We start from the raw sequence: 22,539 nt of genomic DNA on the forward strand, positions 1-22,539 counted from the left end.
AGTAGATGAACGAACGAATTTATAAGTTAATTCATGAATGAATAAGTAAATTCGTGAATAAATGAAAAAATTGATTAATTACTAACCTCAGCTTCAGGTCGTGTCCACTTATGTGCATTATTTGTGTAACTGCGAATAGGATAGCGAATAGGTGAATAAGTTTCCTTCTGAAATTCATTCCAAAAATAATTATTCCAACATTAGTGAAAGAGAATATTCTCTTCTGACAGAGCTGCTAAAGTGAGGTGCACGTTATAATAGCAGAGTAGAAAGATAGAAGAAAAACGTAGCCGATCTTCTGTCTTGTATAGACACACGTTTATTGATGTAATATTAACGGTTAATTCTCGTTTAAAATAATCAATTATATTTTACTAAGCAAGAAATTATATTTTTCAATAATTTCATAATGAATTTTCATAATTAAGATGGAATATTTTCCATCGCTTTGCTCTGTTGTCAGATCGTCTTTTAACAATGTAGAATTAATAGTTAACAAAATTCTTTATTCAAAAATGAGTTCAAAAGAATGTTGTTAATTATTAATTCTACATTGTTAAAAGACGATCTGGCAACAGAGCAAAGCGAGAAAGAGATAGCGCTATCCGCTTTGTCGAATAATAGACAAGGATAGCAATACCAGTGCTAATCGAACACTGTCATTATAATGTGGACCTCACTTTAGAACTGCAGTTGAAGATAATTCGATAACAACAATTGAAATTCTCTGCAATCTGAGAGTTTTTGGAATTGTATTTACCGTCCACAAGTTGATGCACTAGTGAAAACATTTAAAATTCGACCAAAACAAGGCTCAAAATAAACCATTAGAGTTGGTTAAGTTCCGAGAGTTTCCCACAAAAACTTTCCCATTAGTAATAAACAAAGATCTGATGTTGATGTTTTTCTATAAAAGGATTTAGCGTGCAATCCAATATTTAGTAGTTAAGCTTTTGGTCAAAAATATATTGCTAACTAGGCAAATTTGTTCACATTAACATGCAATTAACCTAACCTACTTTTTGGAGTGTGTCATCACCTAAATTTAGAAAAAGATCAACACTAGGACCGGTTTCCGAGCTCGGGATTCAGCTAAGTTCTAGACTTTAAACAGTTGGAGTAAAAAAAATGGCTTTCCGAAACGAGGCGTAGTCGCAGTTTCTATGATAATCTTTATTTTCTCATTTCTATGATTGGAAACGTTTTTCCTTGACGAAGTGAAACATTCCTAAATAATTCAAAATAGCTGAAACTTTACACTATTTTCTCTTTCTCTCATTTTGTGTTCATTTTTCTAGTTTTTCGAAATTTAATTTGAACGTGGACTGCGACTACGCCCCGTTTCGGAAAGCCAATTTTCTGACTCCAGCTGTTTATAATCTTTTTTTTCTCATTTCTGTAATAAATTGGAAACGTTTTTCCTTGATAAAATGAAACATTCCTAAATAATTCAAAATAGCTAAAACTTTACACTATTTTCTCTTTATTTTATTTTGTGTTCAATTTACAGTCATTCGAAATTTAATTCAATTATGGACTACGACTACACCCCCCGATTCAGAAAGCCGATTTTCTGACTCCAGCTGTTTAAAGTCTAGAAGTTTAGAAGTTTAAAGTCTAGAATCCCGAGCTCGGAAGCTGGCCCTTAGTACTTATTTTATCTACCAATGTTATCACATCCGTTTCATTTGTAACATAAATGAATAGTTTATTCCCATATTTGATAGCAATAAAGTAATGCAAATCTAATAAAAGCAAAGTAATAATTGATGACTGACCCCTCCCTGAAACTCCCTCCGCATGTGTGTACTGGAATGCGGACTCCTGCGGTCAGTTGACCGCTCAAGACCGCTGCGGTCATGCTTAAAGCTGCCCTGACTCGACGACCGGATAGGGTCTACCGACTTCTCAGTGATTAGAGCCTCTTTCTGTCTCTCCATTTCTTTCTTTTTCTCCTCCATTTGCCTTTTCTTTTTCGCTTTCATTTTCTCCCTCTTAAGTTTTCTTTTTCTATCCTCTACTTCCTTGAGAGCTTTCGCTTTTTCCTCTTCTTCCTTGGTAGTATGTTTTTCCTTGTCTTCCTCCTTAGGATTTGCGTCTTCTTTCTCCTTTTGTTGTTCAGTGTTGGGGGATGGCTCACGTTTGATGACAATCATCAACTCCTCGGTGCCAGGTACTGGAGGTTCCGATTCGTCATATTTAGGTTCACCTATAAATTCAATTCAATTTATTTGCCATATATACAAGATTTTTACAATTACAAATTCACATAATAATTGGGTACATCATACAGAAATTCAGAATATACTCTATTCTAGAAGTAATAAAAATAAATTAGATATAACATAACTGAAATACCAGTTGTACTCATTTCACCGGCAGTAATTGCTAGCAGAGACATGTGTCTGATCGCTAGCAATGAGTTCAGTTCAAATCATTGGAAGATTTTTTCTTCTTGATTGAAACACAAAAAAAGAAATTTGTTGAAATTCACAAAATCACAATTTTATTTTAGGTATTTACCAAATCAATCTATTATGTGTAATTTTATGATTAAAAGTCTATTTTGAAAAATATTCTAGCTTTTACCCATTCATCAATATCTTTTGTAAGTTTTTTGTTTATTTTATGGGTGAATAAGTTTAAGGGAATCATATTAATCAGCATATTGCAGTTGTGTTCATACTGTCTTCTACTTACTGAAAGTCTGGAGAATCTGACCATGAATTTCATTGTAATCGATGGACGAGTGTTGTAATTGAGAGCACGGATTGTTGGTAAATGTTTAGTTTACATATAAACAAAATTGAATTGAATGACGGTCTTTATTTTTGACCTAGGAGGGCAAAGTTAGGGCGCAGTCGGCCCTCACTTACACTTGACTCTCAAACATTAAGTGTGGATTGAAAACCATACATATACAGATGATGAATAATAGAACCAATGGATTAAAATTGATAGTTTTACTCTAGAGCTACTTGTAAGTACAATAAAAATCTGATGATACATCAGAAGTAGCCTAATACTAACGGCCGGTTTCTGAGATCGGCATTAAGCTGAGTTCTAGATTTTGAACAGCTGGAGTCAGAAAATTGTCTTTCCAAAACGGGACGTAGTCGTAGTCCATAATTGAATTAAATTTCGAATGACTGTAAATTGAACACAAAATAAAATAAAGAGAAAATAGTGTAAAGTTTTAGCTATTTTGAATTATTTAGGAATGTTTAATTTCGTTAAGGGAAAAACGTTTCCAAATGTAGAAATGAGAAAATAAAGATAATAAAAACTACGACTACACCCCGTTTTGGAAAGCCAATTTTCTGTCTCCAGCTGTTTGAAGTCTAGAACTAAGCTGAATCCCGAGCTCGGAAACCGGTCCTAAAACATAATTAAACAGAACTAGATTATGTTCTGTTGATTTTAGATTATGTTAATCTAATCGTATAGGATGGATAAATTGAAATCTAACCGATCTGAAATCCTCCCGATGGCAATATTACTATTTTTGGAAGAATGTGTAAAAGTGCATATAATATACTTATGCGCTACGAACACGCACATTTCGCTTTCTATCAGCTGATGCTTATTATATCTGTATCTTACTGTTTCTGTACAAATACAGATTATAATAAGATGAGAAGCGAAATGTGTGTTCGTGGCGCAAATGTCTGTTTGCACTTTAAAGGTGCGTACAGATATAGGCGCCGCAAACACGAGCAATTCACTTTAAAGGTAGGCGCACACCTTAGACCAGATATAGAATAAACACGCTGGGAAGTCAAATCTCTGAAGCCAACATGTATGACGTCATACTGGGGCATTCCACGTTATTATGGCAGTGAAGAAAGATAGGAGAAAAACGTTGCAGAGTCTCTTAAATTGACTCCATTTTGCCACTGAGTGTACACAGCTGTTACTCAATTCATCCCATCAAATTTGATTTAATATTAGTCTCCATTTCCTTGATAAGATAATAAATTTCAAGTAATATTAATTAAATTCATCAATGAAATATCTTTTCTCGTAATTTGATTCAAAACTTTGTTTTGGGATCAAATTTTTATGTTCATAAAAATCTGAAATGGCGGCTAATTTGAGAAGCTGTGATACACCAATTTGAACTTCAAAAGAACAGAAATAAAGTTGCTCGGTGGGTATACTATTTCAAATTCTCTTGAAAATAAAAAAATGTTTCAATTATTAGTGACTTGAGTGTAATATTTTTGTTTTCTATCCAGTTTCTCAAACTTCAAAATTATTAGTTTCTGTTGTTTTTGAGTGAAAAAGGACTAAATTTTAGAAAAGCGGAATCATAACCTCATTTCGGACTTTTAAAATAATATTATCTAAATTTGGGAAAGAAATAGTACAAGGAGTATCCTTAGTTTTTCTCTCCCATTCAGTGCTCTTTGTAAAAATTAGAATAATAAATAAATAAAATTTGAATGAAAGTAATTTTGATACAACCTTTCAATATTATCTATACAAAACAAACTACAATGTAAACAAACTCTACAGAAAAGGTTTCTATCCGATGCTGACGTAACGATGGGGCGATATGGCAGTAGTGATGTTGGTTTCATCGACTTTCAGTGTGAATAGGCCGTGTCTATTCTATATCTGGTCTAAGGCGCACACAGATCGTCATCAAACACAGATCGTGTTTTCAATTGGAAACAATGCATCAAATCTAATCGTCCGATCCGTCCGATGCGTGCCGTCCGACCGATCACGATCTGTGTCACTATCTCCGTAAACAAAGCTGTAGTGCATTCATGTGACGTCAGCACAGGTAGGGCTCCTACACCAATAGAAACACTATCTGATATAGATCAGCTGAAATCAACGAATTTTTGTTGGTGTGGGAGCCCTACCTGAGCTGACGTCACATGAATGCACTACGGCTTTGTTTACGGAGGTAGTGTCTGTGTGCGCCTACCTTAAATCAGCTGGTGCCAAGCTTTTTATATCTGTATCTTATCGTTTCTATGCAAATACAGATATAATCAGCTGATGAAAAGTGGAATTCACGTATTCGTGGAACGTAAATCTGTACGCACCTTTAGAAGATGAACTCACTCACCTATCCGTCTCTCAGGAACTTTCTTGGCGACCGAACTCTTCTTAACAGCCGGTTTCTCTTTATTCATCTCTTTTCTAGCTTTATCCATCTCTTTACTAAACTTCTCAATCTCTTGAATAGCCTTTTCAATCTTCTCAGTCTCCTTACTTGCCTTCTCATTCTCATTACTTGCCGTCTTAGACTCACTAACTCTCTCTCTCCTTTCTCTGTCACTGTGTCTCTCTCTCCTATCTCTCTCTCTCCTTTCCCTCTCTCTCCTATCTCTGTCATCTATCTCACTGTGTCTCTCTCTCCTATCTCGCTCTCTCCTATCTCTGTCAACTCTCTCATTGCCTCTCTCTCTCCTATCTCTGTCAACTCTCTCTCTTCTATCTCTCTCACGGCTTTGCGAGGGTGACGACGAAGCCAGCTGCTTTGGGCTGCGACGGTCGGACGAGTGATAGCGCTGCCGCGGCATCGACTTCGACGAAGAGACGCTTCTTTGTCGCGTGTCGCTTTGTCGCGTGTCGCTTTGTCGCGTGTCGCTTTGTCGCGTGTCGCTTTGTCGCGTGTCAATCATTGGATTCAAGGGATCGGTTACCGCCTGCAATCAGAATAATAGAATGAAAAATTATCATCTATACTATAATAATTCAAAAGAATGGTTTGTGTAAATATTTTTGGACTGGAAATTTTGTGGAAATCTAGGAGACATAACCTCATTTCGGACTTTAAGGGCCGGTTTCGGACTGGAAATTTTGTGGAAATCTAGAAGACATAACCTCATTTCGGACTTTTAGGGCCGGTTTCCGAGCTCGGGATTTAGCTAAGTCCTAGACTTTGAACAGCTGGAGTCAGAAAATTGGCTTTCCAAAACGGAGCGTAGTCGCAGCTTTTATAACAGTGGTCGTAGTTTTCATTTTCTCATTTCTATAATTGGAAACGTTTTTCCTTGACGAAATTAGACATTCCTAAATAATTCAAAATAGCTGAAACTTTACACTATTTTCTCTTTATATTATTTTGTGTTCAATTTTCTAGTTTTTCGAAATTTAATTCAAACGTGACTATGACAATGACTGCGACTACGCCCCGTTTTGGAAAGCCAATTTTCTGACTCCAGCTGTTTAAAGTCTAGGACTTAGCCAAATCCCGAGCTCGGAAACTGGCCCTTAATGTTACCTAAATTTGGGAGGGAAATAGTACAAGCTCTACTTAGTTTTTCTCTCCCGATCTGTGCTTCATTGCAAAAAATAATAAATAAAGAATAATAAAGTAAAGAACTGGCTTATACACGTACGGGATAGAAAAATTATGTTTTCCTACAGTTACGTTGAAAAGTGGCCATTGCTGCACTGATTACAGAACGCAAAGAATCACTTTTCCGCTCTAGTGCGGGAAAAATTTTTCTGCACTCCAGATTTGCAACATGGCAACGCAAAATACTTAGTAGGTTATATGGAGCAACAGTGCAGCAAAATCAAAATGAAGTTGGTAACAGTGACTGCTGTGGCTGCTATAGTGAGCAGAGGTGCAACGAAGCACAACGCGCTAATTATTATTCATTATATATTATAACCAAGGACAACGAGGACTTTAGGATTTTAGGATTAAGGTTTTTATCAATAATAAAATTACACAGAAAAACATTTGATGCATTTCAGGCAATTTTACCCATAATTACCCACTTTTCATATTCAATGGTAACTGTAGGAAAAACTTAATGTGAAATACGTGCGCAAAGTTCCTCTGCTGCACTCAAGAAACCATTCCGCCCTCGCCTACGGCTCGGGCGTAAACGTTTCTTTCGGTGCAGCAAACTGTCACTTTGCGCACTAGTTGCACAAATAACTATTAACGCATCATCACGTCTGAAATACTGGACTGATTAACTTGAAATTTTGCATATAGATTCTTAATTAACCGAGGATGGTTATAGACCTATTTTCAATTCTTCAAGATTTTATTAAGTAGTTTTAAAATAGACCCTTGCGGGGCACGGGTTACCTACTAGTTAGTAAATAAAAAATGTGATACAACTTGTAAGACATGAAATTAGAAGGTACAATTAAATGATTCAGAAAATTTTACTGAGTGCTCATTTCTCCTTTAACTTTTCGTCGATCGTTGGATTCAGGGGATCGGTTACCGCTTGCAATCACAATAATACAATGAAAAATGAGCATAAAAATATATAAATATATAAATAAATGTATAGATCTAAATTAAAACAATAACAAAGTGATAAACATCATGATAATTTGTGAAAATAATCTAGGACTGAAAATTTTGTGAAGTGAACAACTAGAAGACTTAACCTATTTTGAACAATGTGTAATCTTATCTAAATTTGGGAGAGGAATAGCACAAAGTTACCTTATTTTTTTCTCCCTAACATTTTGATGATGTACTTATTGTATAAATCAATAAAGAATAACGCCCATTTCACTCCAAAGCTGGGCCGGGCCGGGTCGAGCCGAGCGGAATCGGCCGGAGGCGGATCTAAATACGATATAAATCACCCGAAATGCTCCCGACTAAATCCTGCATAGTTAGCGCGCACGTGTATTCCGCTCGGCTCGGCTCGGACCAGCTTTAGTGTGAAACCCCACCAAAGGTAAGGGATAGGCTTAATGAGGAGTTAATTCAAGGTTAAAGTCAGCTGTGGGAAAGATTTGGGATTGGATTACGCACCTTTAGAAGATGAACTCACTCACCTATCCGTCTCTCAGGAACTTTCTTGGCGACCGAACTCTTCTTAACAGCCGGTTTCTCTTTATTCATCTCTTTTCTAGCTTTATCCATCTCTTTACTAAACTTCTCAATCTCTTGAATAGCCTTTTCAATCTTCTCAGTCTCCTTACTTGCCTTCTCATTACTTGCCGTCTTAGACTCACTAACTCTCTCTCTCCTTTCTCTGTCATTGTGTCTCTCTCTCCTATCTCTCTCTCTCCTTTCCCTCTCTCTCCTATCTCTGTCATCTATCTCACTGTGTCTCTCTCTCCTATCTCGCTCTCTCCTATCTCTGTCAACTCTCTCATTGCCTCTCTCTCTCCTATCTCTGTCAACTCTCTCTCTTCTATCTCTCTCACGGCTTTGCGAGGGTGACGACGAAGCCAGCTGCTTTGGGCTGCGACGGTCGGACGAGTGATAGCGCTGCCGCGGCATCGACTTCGACGAAGAGACGCTTCTTTGTCGCGTGTCGCTTTGTCGCGTGTCGCTTTGTCGTGTGTCGCTTTGTCGCGTGTCGCTTTGTCGCGTGTCGCTTTGTCGCGTGTCAATCATTGGATTCAAGGGATCGGTTACCGCCTGCAATCAGAATAATAGAATGAAAAATTATCATCTATACTATAATAATTCAAAAGAATGGTTTGTAAAAATATTTTTGGACTGGAAATTTTGTGGAAATCTAGAAGACATAACCTCATTTCGGACTTTTAGGGCCGGTTTCCGAGCTCGGGATTTAGCTGAGTCCTAGACTTTGAACAGCTGGAGTCAGAAAATTGGCTTTCCAAAACGGAGCGTAGTCGCAGCTTTTATAACAGTGGTCGAGGTTTTCATTTTCTCATTTCTATAATTGGAAACGTTTCTCCTTGACGAAATTAGACATTCCTAAATAATTCAAAATAGCTGAAACTTTACACTATTTTCTCTTTATATTATTTTGTGTTCAATTTTCTAGTTTTTTTGAAATTTAATTCAAACGTGACTATGACAATGACTGCGACTACGCCCCGTTTTGGAAAACCAACTGTATGACTCCCGCTGTTTAAAGTCTAGGACTTAGCTAAATCCCGAGCTCGGAAACTGGCCCTTAATGTTAGGCCTACCTAAATTTGAGAGAGAAATAGTACAAGCTCTACTTAGTTTTTCTCTCCCGATCTGTGCTTCATTGCAAAAATAATAAATAAAGAATAATAAAGTAAAGAACTGGCTTATACACGCACGGGATAGAAAAATTATGTTTAACGCATCATCACGTCTGAACTACTGGACTGATTAACTTGAAATTTTGCATATAGATTCTTAATTAACCGAGGATGGTTATAGACCTATTTTCAATTCTTCAAGATTTTATTACGTCGTTTTAAAATAGACCCTTGCGGAGCACGGGTTACCTGCTAGTTAGTAAATAAAAAATGTGATACAACTTGTAAGACATGAAATTAGAAGGTACAATTAAATGATTCAGAAAACTTTACTGAGTGGTCATTTCTTCTTTAACTTTTCGTCGATCGTTGGATTCAGGGGATCGGTTACCGCTTGCAATCACAATAATACAATGAAAAATGAGCATAAAAATATATAAATATATAAATAAATGTATAGATCTAAATTAAAACAATAACAAAGTGATAAACATCATGATAATTTGTGAAAATAATCTAGGACTGAAAATTTTGTGAAGTGAACAACTAGAAGACTTAACCTATTTTGAACAATGTGTAATCTTATCTAAATTTGGGAGAGGAATAGCACAAAGTTACCTTATTTTTTTCTCTCCCTAACATTTTGATGATGTACTTATTGTATAAATCAATAAAGAATAACGCCCATTTCACTCCAAAGCTGGGCCGGGCCGGGTCGAGCCGAGCGGAATCGGCCGGAGGCGGATCTAAATACGATATAAATCCCCCGAAATGCTCCCGACTAAATCCTGCATAGTTAGCGCGCACGTGTATTCCGCTCGGCTCGGCTCGGACCAGCTTTAGTGTGAAACCCCACCAGAGGTAAGGGATAGGCTTAATGAGGAGTTAATTCAAGGTTAAAGTCAGCTGTGGGAAAGATTTGGGATTGGATTTGAGCTTTTAAATGATAATATGCTAGTATTATTCAGATCGTAAGGCCAATTGATTATTATCTTATCGTTTCTATGCAAATACAGATATAATCAGCTGATGAAAAGTGGAATTCACGTATTCGTGGAACGTAAATCTGTACGCACCTTTAGAAGATGAACTCACTCACCTATCCGTCTCTCAGGAACTTTCTTGGCGACCGAACTCTTCTTAACAGCCGGTTTCTCTTTATTCATCTCTTTTCTAGCTTTATCCATCTCTTTACTAAACTTCTCAATCTCTTGAATAGCCTTTTCAATCTTCTCAGTCTCCTTACTTGCCTTCTCATTCTCATTACTTGCCGTCTTAGACTCACTAACTCTCTCTCTCCTTTCTCTGTCACTGTGTCTCTCTCTCCTATCTCTCTCTCTCCTTTCCCTCTCTCTCCTATCTCTGTCATCTATCTCACTGTGTCTCTCTCTCCTATCTCGCTCTCTCCTATCTCTGTCAACTCTCTCATTGCCTCTCTCTCTCCTATCTCTGTCAACTCTCTCTCTTCTATCTCTCTCACGGCTTTGCGAGGGTGACGACGAAGCCAGCTGCTTTGGGCTGCGACGGTCGGACGAGTGATAGCGCTGACGCGGCATCGACTTCGACGAAGAGACGCTTCTTTGTCGCGTGTCGCTTTGTCGCGTGTCGCTTTGTCGTGTGTCGCTTTGCCGCGTGTCGCTTTGTCGTGTGTCAATCATTGGATTCAAGGGATCGGTTACCGCCTGCAATCAGAATAATAGAATGAAAAATTATCATCTATACTATAATAATTCAAAAGAATGGTTTGTGTAAATATTTTTGGACTGGAAATTTTGTGGAAATCTAGGAGACATAACCTCATTTCGGACTTTAAGGGCCGGTTTCCGAGCTCGGGATTTAGCTAAGTCCTAGACTTTGAACAGCTGGAGTCAGAAAATTGGCTTTCCAAAACGGAGCGTAGTCGCAGCTTTTATAACAGTGGTCGTGGTTTTCATTTTCTCATTTCTATAATTGGAAACGTTTCTCCTTGACGAAATTAGACATTCCTAAATAATTCAAAATAGCTGAAACTTTACACTATTTTCTCTTTATATTATTTTGTGTTCAATTTTCTAGTTTTTTGAAATTTAATTCAAACGTGACTATGACAATGACTGCGACTACGCCCCGTTTTGGAAAGCCAATTTTCTGACTCCAGCTGTTTAAAGTCTAGGACTTAGCTGAATCCCGAGCTCGGAACCCGGTCCTTAATATTACCTAAATTTGGGAGGGAAATAGTACAAGCTCTACTTACTTTTTCTCTCCCGATCTGTGCTTCATTGCAAAAAATAATAAAGTAAAGAACTGGCTTATACACGTACGGGATAGAAAAATTATGTTTGACGCATCATCACGTCTGAACTACTGGACTGATTAACTTGAAATTTTGCATATAGATTCCTTATTAACCGAGGATGGTTATAGACCTATTTTCAATTCTTCAAGATTTTATTACGTCGTTTTAAAATAGACCCTTGCGGAGCACGGGTTACCTACTAGTTAGTAAATAAAAAATGTGATACAACTTGTAAGACATGAAATTAGAAGGTACAATTAAATGATTCAGAAAATTTTACTGAGTGCTCATTTCTTCTTTAACCTTTCGTCGATCGTTGGATTCAGGGGATCGGTTACCGCTTGCAATCACAATAATACAATGAAAAATGAGCATAAAAATATGAAATATATAAATAAATGTATAGATCTAAATTAAAACAATAACAAAGTGATAAACATCATGATAATTTGTGAAAATAATCTAGGACTGAAAATTTTGTGAAGTGAACAACTAGAAGACTTAACCTATTTTGAACAATGTGTAATCTTATCTAAATTTGGGAGAGGAATAGCACAAAGTTACCTTATTTTTTTCTCTCCCTAACATTTTGATGATGTACTTATTGTATAAATCAATAAAGAATAAGGCCCATTTCACTCCAAAGCTGGGCCGGGCCGGGTCGAGCCAAGCGGAATCGGCCGGAGGCGGATCTAAATACGATATAAATCACCCGAAATGCTCCCGACTAAATCCTGCATAGTTAGCGCGCACGTGTATTCCGCTCGGCTCGGACCAGCTTTAGTGTGAAACCCCACCAAAGGTAAGGGATAGGCTTAATGAGGAGTTAATTCAAGGTTAAAGTCAGCTGTGGGAAAGATTTGGGATTGGATTTGAGCTTTTAAATGATAATATGCTAGTATTATTCAGATCGTAAGGCCAATTGATGGCTTAGGCTCAACTCACACTTACGCGACTCAAGTCGAGAAGAGACTGTGACTCTGGTCTCTTCTCGACGAATCATAAGTTTTCAAATGGTGACACTCAAACCAGTCGATTCTAGTCACCGCGACCTCACGACTGTGAGACTGAGTCGAGCGTCGACTCGACATGTTGGTTGAGCCTCGACTTGAGTTGCGTAGTACCGTGCATTTTTAATGAAAGTCAGGTTATGTTTTATGAAAGTGATGTTTTATCATTATAATGACAGTATTTAATTAGCAATGGTATTGCTATCCTTGTCTATCATTCAACAAATCGGATAGCGCTTTTCTCGCTTTGCTCTGTTGCCAGATCGTCTTTTAACAATGGAGAAATATAATTTTATGAAATATTTAATCTTTGTTATGAAAATTCATTATGAAATCATTGAAAAATATAATTTCTTGCTTGATAAAATATAATTTATTATTTTAAACGAGAATGAACAGTTGATATTACATCAATAAACCGGTATCAGTTACACTCCATAGAAGGCATTGACAAGACAGAGGATCGGCTACGTTTTTCTCCTATCTTTCTCCACTGCCATTATAACGTGGACCTCACTATAGTATGGATATGGATATATAGTGAGGTCCACGTTATAATGACAGTATTTGATCAACTTTGGTTTTGCTATCCTTGTCTATCATTCGACAAAGCCGGTGGTGCTATCCTTTTCTAGGTCCACAACGGTATCAATTATGTTTTTGACAGTGTAGAAATATGATTAATTTATGCAGAGAATCGGCATCGCTATTCTTCTATCTTTATCCACTGTCATTATAACGTGGACCTCACTATAGTAACCTATAAGGTTGCAGGTCGCTCTCTATGTGGTCGGACCCTAAAGCTGCGTTTACACCAAATTTATTAACATAAAGGTAAATAACTTAATCCTTATAGATTCTGTCAGATTGAACACGACTCATCATACACATGATGAACATATGTGTTTGTCAAGACACATTGAGAAGAAGAAAAGATCCCTGCAAAGGTTTAACCTGAGCGCAGGAATGAGTCGCTATAAATAACATAATAACAATATCGAGGGAAACAGGATGTTGAAAAACTACTCTATAAAATGAAAGAAATTAATATTAAATATACAGACAGTTAAAGTTAATTGCAATAATTCGTGAAAATAGAAATGTACAAAATATAAATTACAAATATTGAACAGCAGCACAACTCATGATTATAAAATGATGATAATCATAGCATATAATTTATGTAAACAGTATCCACTATGCTTAGCATATTGAAATTTATATACAATATAAAAAGAAATGGAAAATCACGTAGTTTAATTCATGAATCAGTTCAAAGAACATTGAAAATAAGAGGGAAAGGTATTCACTACAAAAGAATACATTATTCAATAGTTACAAAAAAGTTTGATATTTGTTATTTCTGAAGGTTATTATAACTTTGGAAGGAGAAAATCTTTGATCAATACAGAAAGTATAGGATCTATAGTAAATGAATTTTACTTGTATCAAAATAGTTTTTCATTGAGCTTGAATGCTACAATACATTTATCCAATTCATGCCTAGTTCTACTGTTTAATCTGAAATTGACAAAATCAAAAGGTATATGATTCAGTAGTATTTTGGCTACTAAGACAAACTGCCTACAGCACACGTCCAACACTGTACGATCATTCTGAAAAGTAATGCTAGATGGTCTCAAATCATACATAGTCTCTCGAAGTCTGAAGTTATTTTTGTTTTTTATTATATATAAGAGAAGACTCTTTGTATATAATTGTCTGACAGTTAATACTTCGAACTCATTGAAAAGATCACTGCTGGGGTAACGTCTTGGTTTGGAAGTAATTGATTTGATTAAAAATTTTTCAAGTTCCGTTTAATCTAACAGAATCTATAAGGATTAAGTTATCAACATTTTGTTAATAACTTTGTTGTAAACCCAGCTTTAGAATAGCACCTGATCGTTATTGATTAAAACTACAGCAATTTGAAAGCAGCTAACCTTCCTAATAATGACGAAATGGTCAGTATCCAGATACAGCTTGCTGTATTTCTTGGCTATATAGTTGGCATCTTCAACGGTTGCCATAGTTACGTAGCCGTAGCACTTGGGCTGGGGACGCTTAGTGTCAATAACCACCTTGGCGCGATGCACCTGAAAAACACAAAATATTCATAAAAATTCAGACTAATTCATGAATCAGTTCAAAGAACATTGAAAATAAGAGGGAAAGGTATTCACTACAAAAGAATACATTATTCAATAGTTACAAAAAAGTTTGATATTTGTTATTTCTGAAGGTTATTATAACTTTGGAAGGAGAAAATCTTTGATCAATACAGAAAGTATAGGATCTATAGTAAATGAATTTTACTTGTATCAAAATAGTTTTTCATTGAGCTTGAATGCTACAATACATTTATCCAATTCATGCCTAGTTCTACTGTTTAATCTGAAATTGACAAAATCAAAAGGTATATGATTCAGTAGTATTTTGGCTACAAAGACAAACTGCCTACAGCACACGTCCAACACTGTACGATCATTCTGAAAAGTAATGCTAGATGGTCTCAAATCATACATAGTCTCTCGAAGTCTGAAGTTATTTTTGTTTTTTATTATATATAAGAGAAGACTCTTTGTATATAATTGTCTGACAGTTAATACTTCGAACTCATTGAAAAGATCACTGCTGGGGTAACGTCTTGGTTTGGAAGTAATTGATTTGATTAAAAATTTTTCAAGTTCCGTTTAATCTAACAGAATCTATAAGGATTAAGTTATCAACATTTTGTTAATAACTTTGTTGTAAACCCAGCTTTAGAATAGCACCTGATCGTTATTGATTAAAACTACAGCAATTTGAAAGCAGCTAACCTTCCTAATAATGACGAAATGGTCAGTATCCAGATACAGCTTGCTGTATTTCTTGGCTATATAGTTGGCATCTTCAACGGTTGCCATAGTTACGTAGCCGTAGCACTTGGGCTGGGGACGCTTAGTGTCAATAACCACCTTGGCGCGATGCACCTGAAAAACACAAAATATTCATAAAAATTCAGACTAATAGATGAATAATTCAAAAGTCCAGTAATTTAAAATGTTAGAAAGGACATTATTATCAGCAACCGTATAAAATATTACAAAATTAAAATAATTTTTAATGATTGAATATTCAACATCTATATAATAAGAGAGAGTAGGGTTGTGTTTGTTTGTTTGTTCGTTTGTTCGCATCAAAACATTTTTCCCGGAAAAACGGGAATGATTTAGATCTCCAAATTTTGCACATAGATTCTAAAAATATCAATCTCGTGCACCTGGAAGCCCGAATTTTAATTTTCCTTCTAGATTTTTCAGAATTAATGTTTAAATTTCATTAATGGTACATTCGATTTCATTAAAATCACCAAATCATATGGTTGAAATTAAAAAATGAACAAAAATATCTGAATATCTGATGAATATCTGTTTCTATATTGCTTTCTACCTGAAAAACATAGTTTTGAAACTTCGTTTTCCTGATGCAATGTTTAGGCCTACACGTGGCATAGATTATTAATTTTTCAGCTAGAACAATTTTTGAGACAAAGTGCTAAATAAACGTCTACAGTTTCATCAATGCTGTATCGGCAATATGAAAACGCATGCAGTTAATATGTCTTTGAATGAAGGTGTTGTTATTTACATAAAGAAATTATTTTCTTCCATTTTTATTTAATTAAAATTTCAAAATTATTCGAGCCCTGATAGAATGACTGACTCACTGTACAGTCAGTCGGAAATTTCAATATTGGAATGAGGGGAATTTTGGCAAGCTGAGCAAAAAAATAAGGTCATATGCACCTTTTCGTTATATCTTTAAATGAAAAATGAGTTTTGTGGGTTGTCAAAACTCCCTCTGAAAGGAAAACTATTCAACTTATTCTATCTGTTAGTAAAATAACAATGATCATCCATCCATGTATTATCTTCTATACTAAAGATAGAAGGAAATAATAAATACTATACTATAATAAAGGAAATAACTGGATTATAAACGTAGCCTATACAGATGTAAAGTATAGGGAAATTATGTTTGACGCATTATCACGTCAGAACTACTTGACTGATTAACTTGAAATTTTGCATATAGATTCTTGCTTAAAAGAGGGTGGTTATAGACCAATTTTAAATTCTTCAAGATTTGATTACATCAAGTTTTCAGTTTGTCAAGTTTTCAATTATTTGTCATGCTTCCAGTTTGTATGGAAGCAGCAGAAGATTTCTCTTAAAAGGGAAATTAGAAGATAGGTATAATTGGGGATCCTTTTCGAATGATAAAAACAGGTTTTTCGTCACACCCAAATTTTTTCTTTAATTGAACTTCTTTTTTTAATTGAAAGGTGGTCATACTGATTTACTTGAAATACAGCATATAAATTCTTAATCAACCGAGGATTCTTATAGGCCTATTTTGAATTCTTCTAAATTTCATCAAGTTTTAAGAAAGACCCTTGCGAAGCACGGGATACCTGCTAGTAAATATATAAGTTGAATAAAAATACAAAACTCAGTATCATTTTCAATTATTTTGTCTCAAGGTTCCGACATTAATGCCATTTTCAAGTCTTGACTTGGCATTATGGCATTAATATTGGAAACATTTTGTGACAAAATAATTTAAAAGGGTACTGAAATTCAGTGGTGGATCTACGGGGGGGGCTTTCGGGCTCAAGCCCCACCCAAAAACGCCTTTTTTTTTGTAAGAATGTAATTTTATACAAATATAATTAGTTTGAAGCTGGTAAAGTATATTCATTGGCAAGAATGACCTAATTCCACTACTACGTCTTCAATTGTATGATATCCGTTAACGTTTTAATACTTTGTATAATATCTTAGTTACATTTACATTGCCTGCCCGCTCCGTTTATCTGGTTTCATTGAAACAAACGCGCACTATAGGACTTTGGAGTCCTATCATCCTTCCCTCCAGTTTGGATCTTTTTTTTTTGTTTTTTATCATCCAGTCCTTGATCGAGTGATTAACTGGCGTATGCTTTTCACAGGTAATTGAAAAGTTTGCTCAAAAGCACACAAGGCGTTTACAGTTCCTGTACAGTGACTAGCGATGAATGACAGTATTAATTCTCAGACCATCACTTCAAGTCTCCAAACAAAAGTTCCAACTGTGTCCCCATCATTATTTATTCATCTCCAGGCAGTAGAACTATTTCGAAATATTAAATGTACGATGTACTTAAAAATAAATCCTTTTCATATTTTTTATCTGTCTTTTATTAACTTTAATGTATTTCATTATTAAATAAATAAACAAAACATCCTGAAAACTTTTACTGTGAAACACACGTTTTTACTCCATAAAACTTCAACAATTAACTTCATTAAATGTAAGCCCTTTCACAAAATTTTCCCCTGTTCAGTCCCCTCCCCCCAAAATAAAATTCTAGATCCGCCACTGCTGAAATTTATATTTGTATTTATATTAAAAGAAACCATTAAAAATACAATCAACATAAATATGTATAATAATATGTTTGCTCTAATGTCAATATTTTTTTTTGCAGTAGCAGAAGTCTTCGGGGTGATTTACAGCATTTATACTCTGTCCAAATTGGCATGAGCGCTGAAAGATTAAGCCGACCCTCGCTCCCCCACGCGCATGCACACACGCCCGGCTTACCTGCGCCATTGATATACTATGTATACTTCGTAGTATACAGGTAGGCAGACCGTCCCTTTACTCACACACACAAAAGAAGACTGCGCTTGTGTGTGTGAGTAGTAGAAGGGTCGGCATAATCCTTCAGAGCTCATGCCAATTTGGACAGAGTATAATTTGGATTTTTATTTAATGGTTATTATTAATTCATTAGTTTTTTAATAAAAGCAATAGCTCAGTAATTTTCATCTGTACATTTTGATTCTTACTGCAGGAAAAGAACTTCGCAATACCTTTTAAAGTCTACTTGAATTGACTGAATGTCAGCCATAGTAGTTTTGCAGAGGTGTCTTTAGTTTGAGTTAGAAGAAAATGAATTATTTTACTCACCTTTCCATACTTGGAGATCAGAGTTTTCAATTCAATGGCCGGAGTATCAGTTCGCAGATTCTTCACCCATAGACTTCTGTTTGCGGCTGAAAAAATACAATAAATTCCATGGTATACTTTATCTTATAGTTTGATGTTGTTTCAAGAACTTGTATAGTATGGTATGGGACTTGTATACAGAGAGAGTCATATGTATGGGAACCCTTCAATAAGTTGGAAACTGTTTTAGATATTATAATACTGCAACTTTCAGGATAAGTTATTGGTCGAATACTCTACCTTTTGACGTACGATTGAATTCCAACCCCTCATAAGGGGGTGACTTAGGAATTGTAACTCGAATATTTTAAACCCCATTTTGTGGTACATAATTTAAAAGATGGCATCAATAAAAAAGTTCCATAATGTTTGTATCTAAATTGGCGGCTGATTGAAGTTCTAGTTTTTGGAAAAATGAGTGGTCGCAACTCAAATATTTTAAATGTAAACACCCATTGTGTGGTACATCATTTTGGAGGCCCTTTTAAAACAAGAGAGATGACATAAATAAAAATGTTCTATGATACTTGTATCCAAAATGGCGGCTGATGTTTAAGTTCTTACTTGAAACTTCAATCAGCCGCCATTTTGGATACAAGTATCAAATAACATTTTTATTGATGTCATCTTTCTTGTTTTGGAAAGGCCTTCAAATGATGTACCACACAATGGGTGTTTACATTTAAAATATTTGAGTTACAACCCCTCATTTCTTTGAAAACTAAAACTTCAATCAGCCGCCATTTTGGATACAGATATAATAGAAAATTTCCATTGATGCCATATTTCTTATTTTAAAAAAGCCTTTAAAATGATGTACCACTCAATGGGTTTTTTCATTTAAAATATTCGAGTTACAACCTCTAAAACACCCCCTTATGAGGGGTTGAAATTCAGTTTCAAGTCAAAAGGTGGAGTATTCGTCCAATAACTTATCCTGAAAGTTACAGAATTATAACTACAACAGTCTTCAACTTATTGAAGGGTTCCCATACATATGACTCATTCTGTATAGTATTATAATATGTTGAGAATGAAACTTTATAGTTGTCTGGAATAAAATTATCAGGAGTAAAATTCTATTATATTTAGCGTTAACTTATAAACTATCATTGAACTTTCAACTACAGCCTAGAAGATAAATATGAAAAAGAAAAAGAACAATATTCACAGCATTCAACTGTTCATAATATTACAAAAAATAAAACTATTTTTAACAGCAAAAATACTGTCAAGAGGCTGTATCATTGCTGGAACTGTATTTCAAACAATGATAATGATAATGTATTACTGTATGGATAAATTCAGAATGTTTTATATTGATATATTCTATTATACCTATGAAAAGTGGATTTATTTTCTTACCATCATCATCATCTTTTGGTTTTCCTTTCGATGAGTCAGAGGAACTGTGGAGAGAAAAATAGTTCAATTTAGTTCAATACTATAACTTTTATTAATTATTGTTAGTATATTGAATTACTCTAGCGAAGGCTAATAATCTAACAATTTTATCTGATTCAAGAGCCTGATGTTACTTGTGTTAATCATAAATGAATGGAGATTATTTAACATCTTTATTTAAAAATATTTTTAAATAAGACAAAAAGAGAAGAACTTTGAAGGGAATTTCAATTCATTAACCTTCCGGCAGTCGCGCTGTTGTAAAAAGTACAACAGTGTCAGTTTTTTTGCTGCACAAAACTATTGAATGGGGTGGTGTCAGTGAATGAGTCACCTATGCATTCCAAAACTTTCCCCCATCACTCCACTGAGTTGCAGTATCAACCGAGCAATGGTTCAGTCTTTAGGTGCCATTTAGTCGCGACAGTGCATAAGTTAGGAAAAGACTGTATACGGGGACTGTAAACGAACCAATAACGCAGAATTGATGGCTTTGTTTGATGTACCTTATTGGGCTATGAAATGGTAATCATCCAAATGTTCATAGGCGTAAAGTAATCCATGAAGATGGAAAAGTAATTATACAATTAATTAATATGTTTTGACAGTAAACAGAGTACATAACACTTGGAAAATTGGATGTTGTAAAAAATACAACACGCGACTGCTCGTGTGAGTGAGTGGGGCGCGACTACCCGAAGGTTAAATACGTTCTACGTTCTCGTATCAATGCCCAAGAACAAATTATGAGGTTTCTCAATTAAAATCTAGAACTAGACTAAAACTACATGTCTACAAAATGCTAATAGTATAGCACGAAAATGCTCGATTATTTTATTGCTTGATCATTCAAACCTAATTAGATTCAGATGTAATCAAAAGTAATAAGATTGTTAGACTATTTAATAATATGTAGCAAGAAAACTTTTGAATAATAATAATTATTAATTATTTTCACTAGAGCAACTCATTGATTTATCAGAAGTTAGTAGAATATTACTTGTCAGAACTTATTAAACAAATAATGTAAAACACTGCTCAGAAAAGAGCATTATTTCTATTCCAGAGATCAATTTTATATTGAATAAATTGATTAGATATTGTTCCATACATTAGATTTACGGAATTCAAAACGATTATTTTTTATAATACAAACCATGTTGCAATAGAAGAGATAATTCAACTTATAGATCTATTCGAAATTACTAATTACCATATTTCATAATTGCAATTACTTACCTTAATTACAATCAGTACATATTAATCCTATTCACAAAATTATTCACAACATTTTTATTTTTATTAACATGGGGGTAATCTCAATCCCACTAACTCAATAAAGTCCTATAAAGTTCCAAAGGCAATTGACAAAAAATTGTATTTGTAAAATCTAAGAAGTTTGAATATAGGTTTTATTCAAGTATAATGTAGTTTATACCCACTTTATTAGCGAGTTTACATACTCTTCAATATAACAAGATTGGGATATAGATTATACCTCTCCATGATTATTCCAATATGGTATTAAATTAATAGTAACTATTAGAGTCAATTTGGTATATTCAATCTTTCAGCTTATCATATAGAACTCTATTATTTTCATTTATTTAAAAATATATTTTACATTTGAATTTCTCAATTAAGTAGGATAGAACTCAGCTTCTATATCACAGGTCCAAGCACCAGTAATATATGTTTTTCTAGATAATATAGAGTAATTTTTCTTTTATTTTTTTTTTCATTTGTTATTTCATATCTTCCACTAAATCTGAGTTTCTTATTCAATTTCACTGTGAATTTTTTACGAATCTTAAAAATTATTCAACTCGGTTTCCAATATTCCGAGTATTGCAATATCTTAAGACTCTTCTAGCCATTGCAAACTCTATTTATAATATCAAGGTTGATGAGCTCTAATAATACAATATAGACAAAGAACAACCAGTCGTTTTCAAACTTCTGTTCCAGAATTTAGTTTAACAAGTATTTGTTAATAAGTAATTTGTTAATTGAATTTCAGCTAGATTTGACTTTATCTTGAATTCATGTATTCTCTTTTTACAGCTAATCATATCATATTTTTAAGAATTATTATTTACTATTTCACTAACCTACGAAGTATTTCATTTCCTAAGTAGTAATCAATTCATTTCCAATATAATCTAAATATCATTTTGATAGAAAACTATTTTGTGAAACTCTTTACATAAAATATTAAATTGAATAAATTCCAACACTTTCCAAAAATTGAACATGTCCCCTTTCCTCAGTGGACTTCCCAACAAATTTTAATTGGCTGTTAGTAGACAATTTGCTAATACTGAGTTCAACTATCAACTATCAACTATCACGAGTTTAACCTTAACTATCTCGAGTTAACTATCTCGGGTTAACTATCTCGAGTTTAACCTTAGTTTAGTATTGATCCCGAATTAAAATTAATTTAAACCTTTGATGCAACCCTGTGTAACTTAGGTTTAAATTGTAACTTACAAATTTAAAGCAGATCTCTATATAGCAAGAAGTGATTGGTTCAATTCTCACTAAAAATTGAACTATTCCCCTTCAATTATTAGTTAATTTCCCAAGTGATTTTAATAAAACATTCAGTACAATAGAATATTAAGAATACGGAAAGCGTACATGAATAAAGCTAGATATAGAGAATACATTCCTATTATTGATATACTTTGAGACAAATCTTGAATTCTCCGATACAGAATCGTTTATGATTTTTGAAAAATTAATTAGTATCAATGAATTGAGCATTGTTTTCTTCTATTTTTGTATGTACAATGATTGTAAATTCACATAATTTTGAATAAATCGTCAACTCACATCTACCAATGCTGCCAATCCCTTGTGAAAAAATACCTACAA

At 34.5% G+C, this 22,539-nt stretch overlaps 1 protein-coding gene across 1 annotated transcript in view; it reads right to left on the reverse strand.

Annotated features, from left to right (window-relative positions):
- The window catches only part of LOC111055183 (RNA-binding protein 25), a 98,743-nt gene that overhangs the window by 75,698 nt on the left and 506 nt on the right, over positions 1–22,539 (reverse strand). The window contains exons 2-8 of the mRNA XM_039425656.1: positions 19,621–19,664; positions 18,217–18,302; positions 15,039–15,191; positions 14,163–14,315; positions 5,084–5,666; positions 1,779–2,209; positions 87–167 (exon numbers count right to left, since the gene is read on the reverse strand). Of these exons, the coding sequence (XP_039281590.1) occupies positions 87–167; positions 1,779–2,209; positions 5,084–5,666; positions 14,163–14,315; positions 15,039–15,191; positions 18,217–18,302; positions 19,621–19,664 (1,531 nt within the window). The remainder of the gene's footprint in view (positions 1–86; positions 168–1,778; positions 2,210–5,083; positions 5,667–14,162; positions 14,316–15,038; positions 15,192–18,216; positions 18,303–19,620; positions 19,665–22,539) is intronic.

This window comes from Nilaparvata lugens, chromosome 4, assembly GCF_014356525.2.
Source record: "Nilaparvata lugens isolate BPH chromosome 4, ASM1435652v1, whole genome shotgun sequence".
NCBI classification, from domain to species: Eukaryota; Metazoa; Arthropoda; class Insecta; order Hemiptera; family Delphacidae; genus Nilaparvata; species Nilaparvata lugens.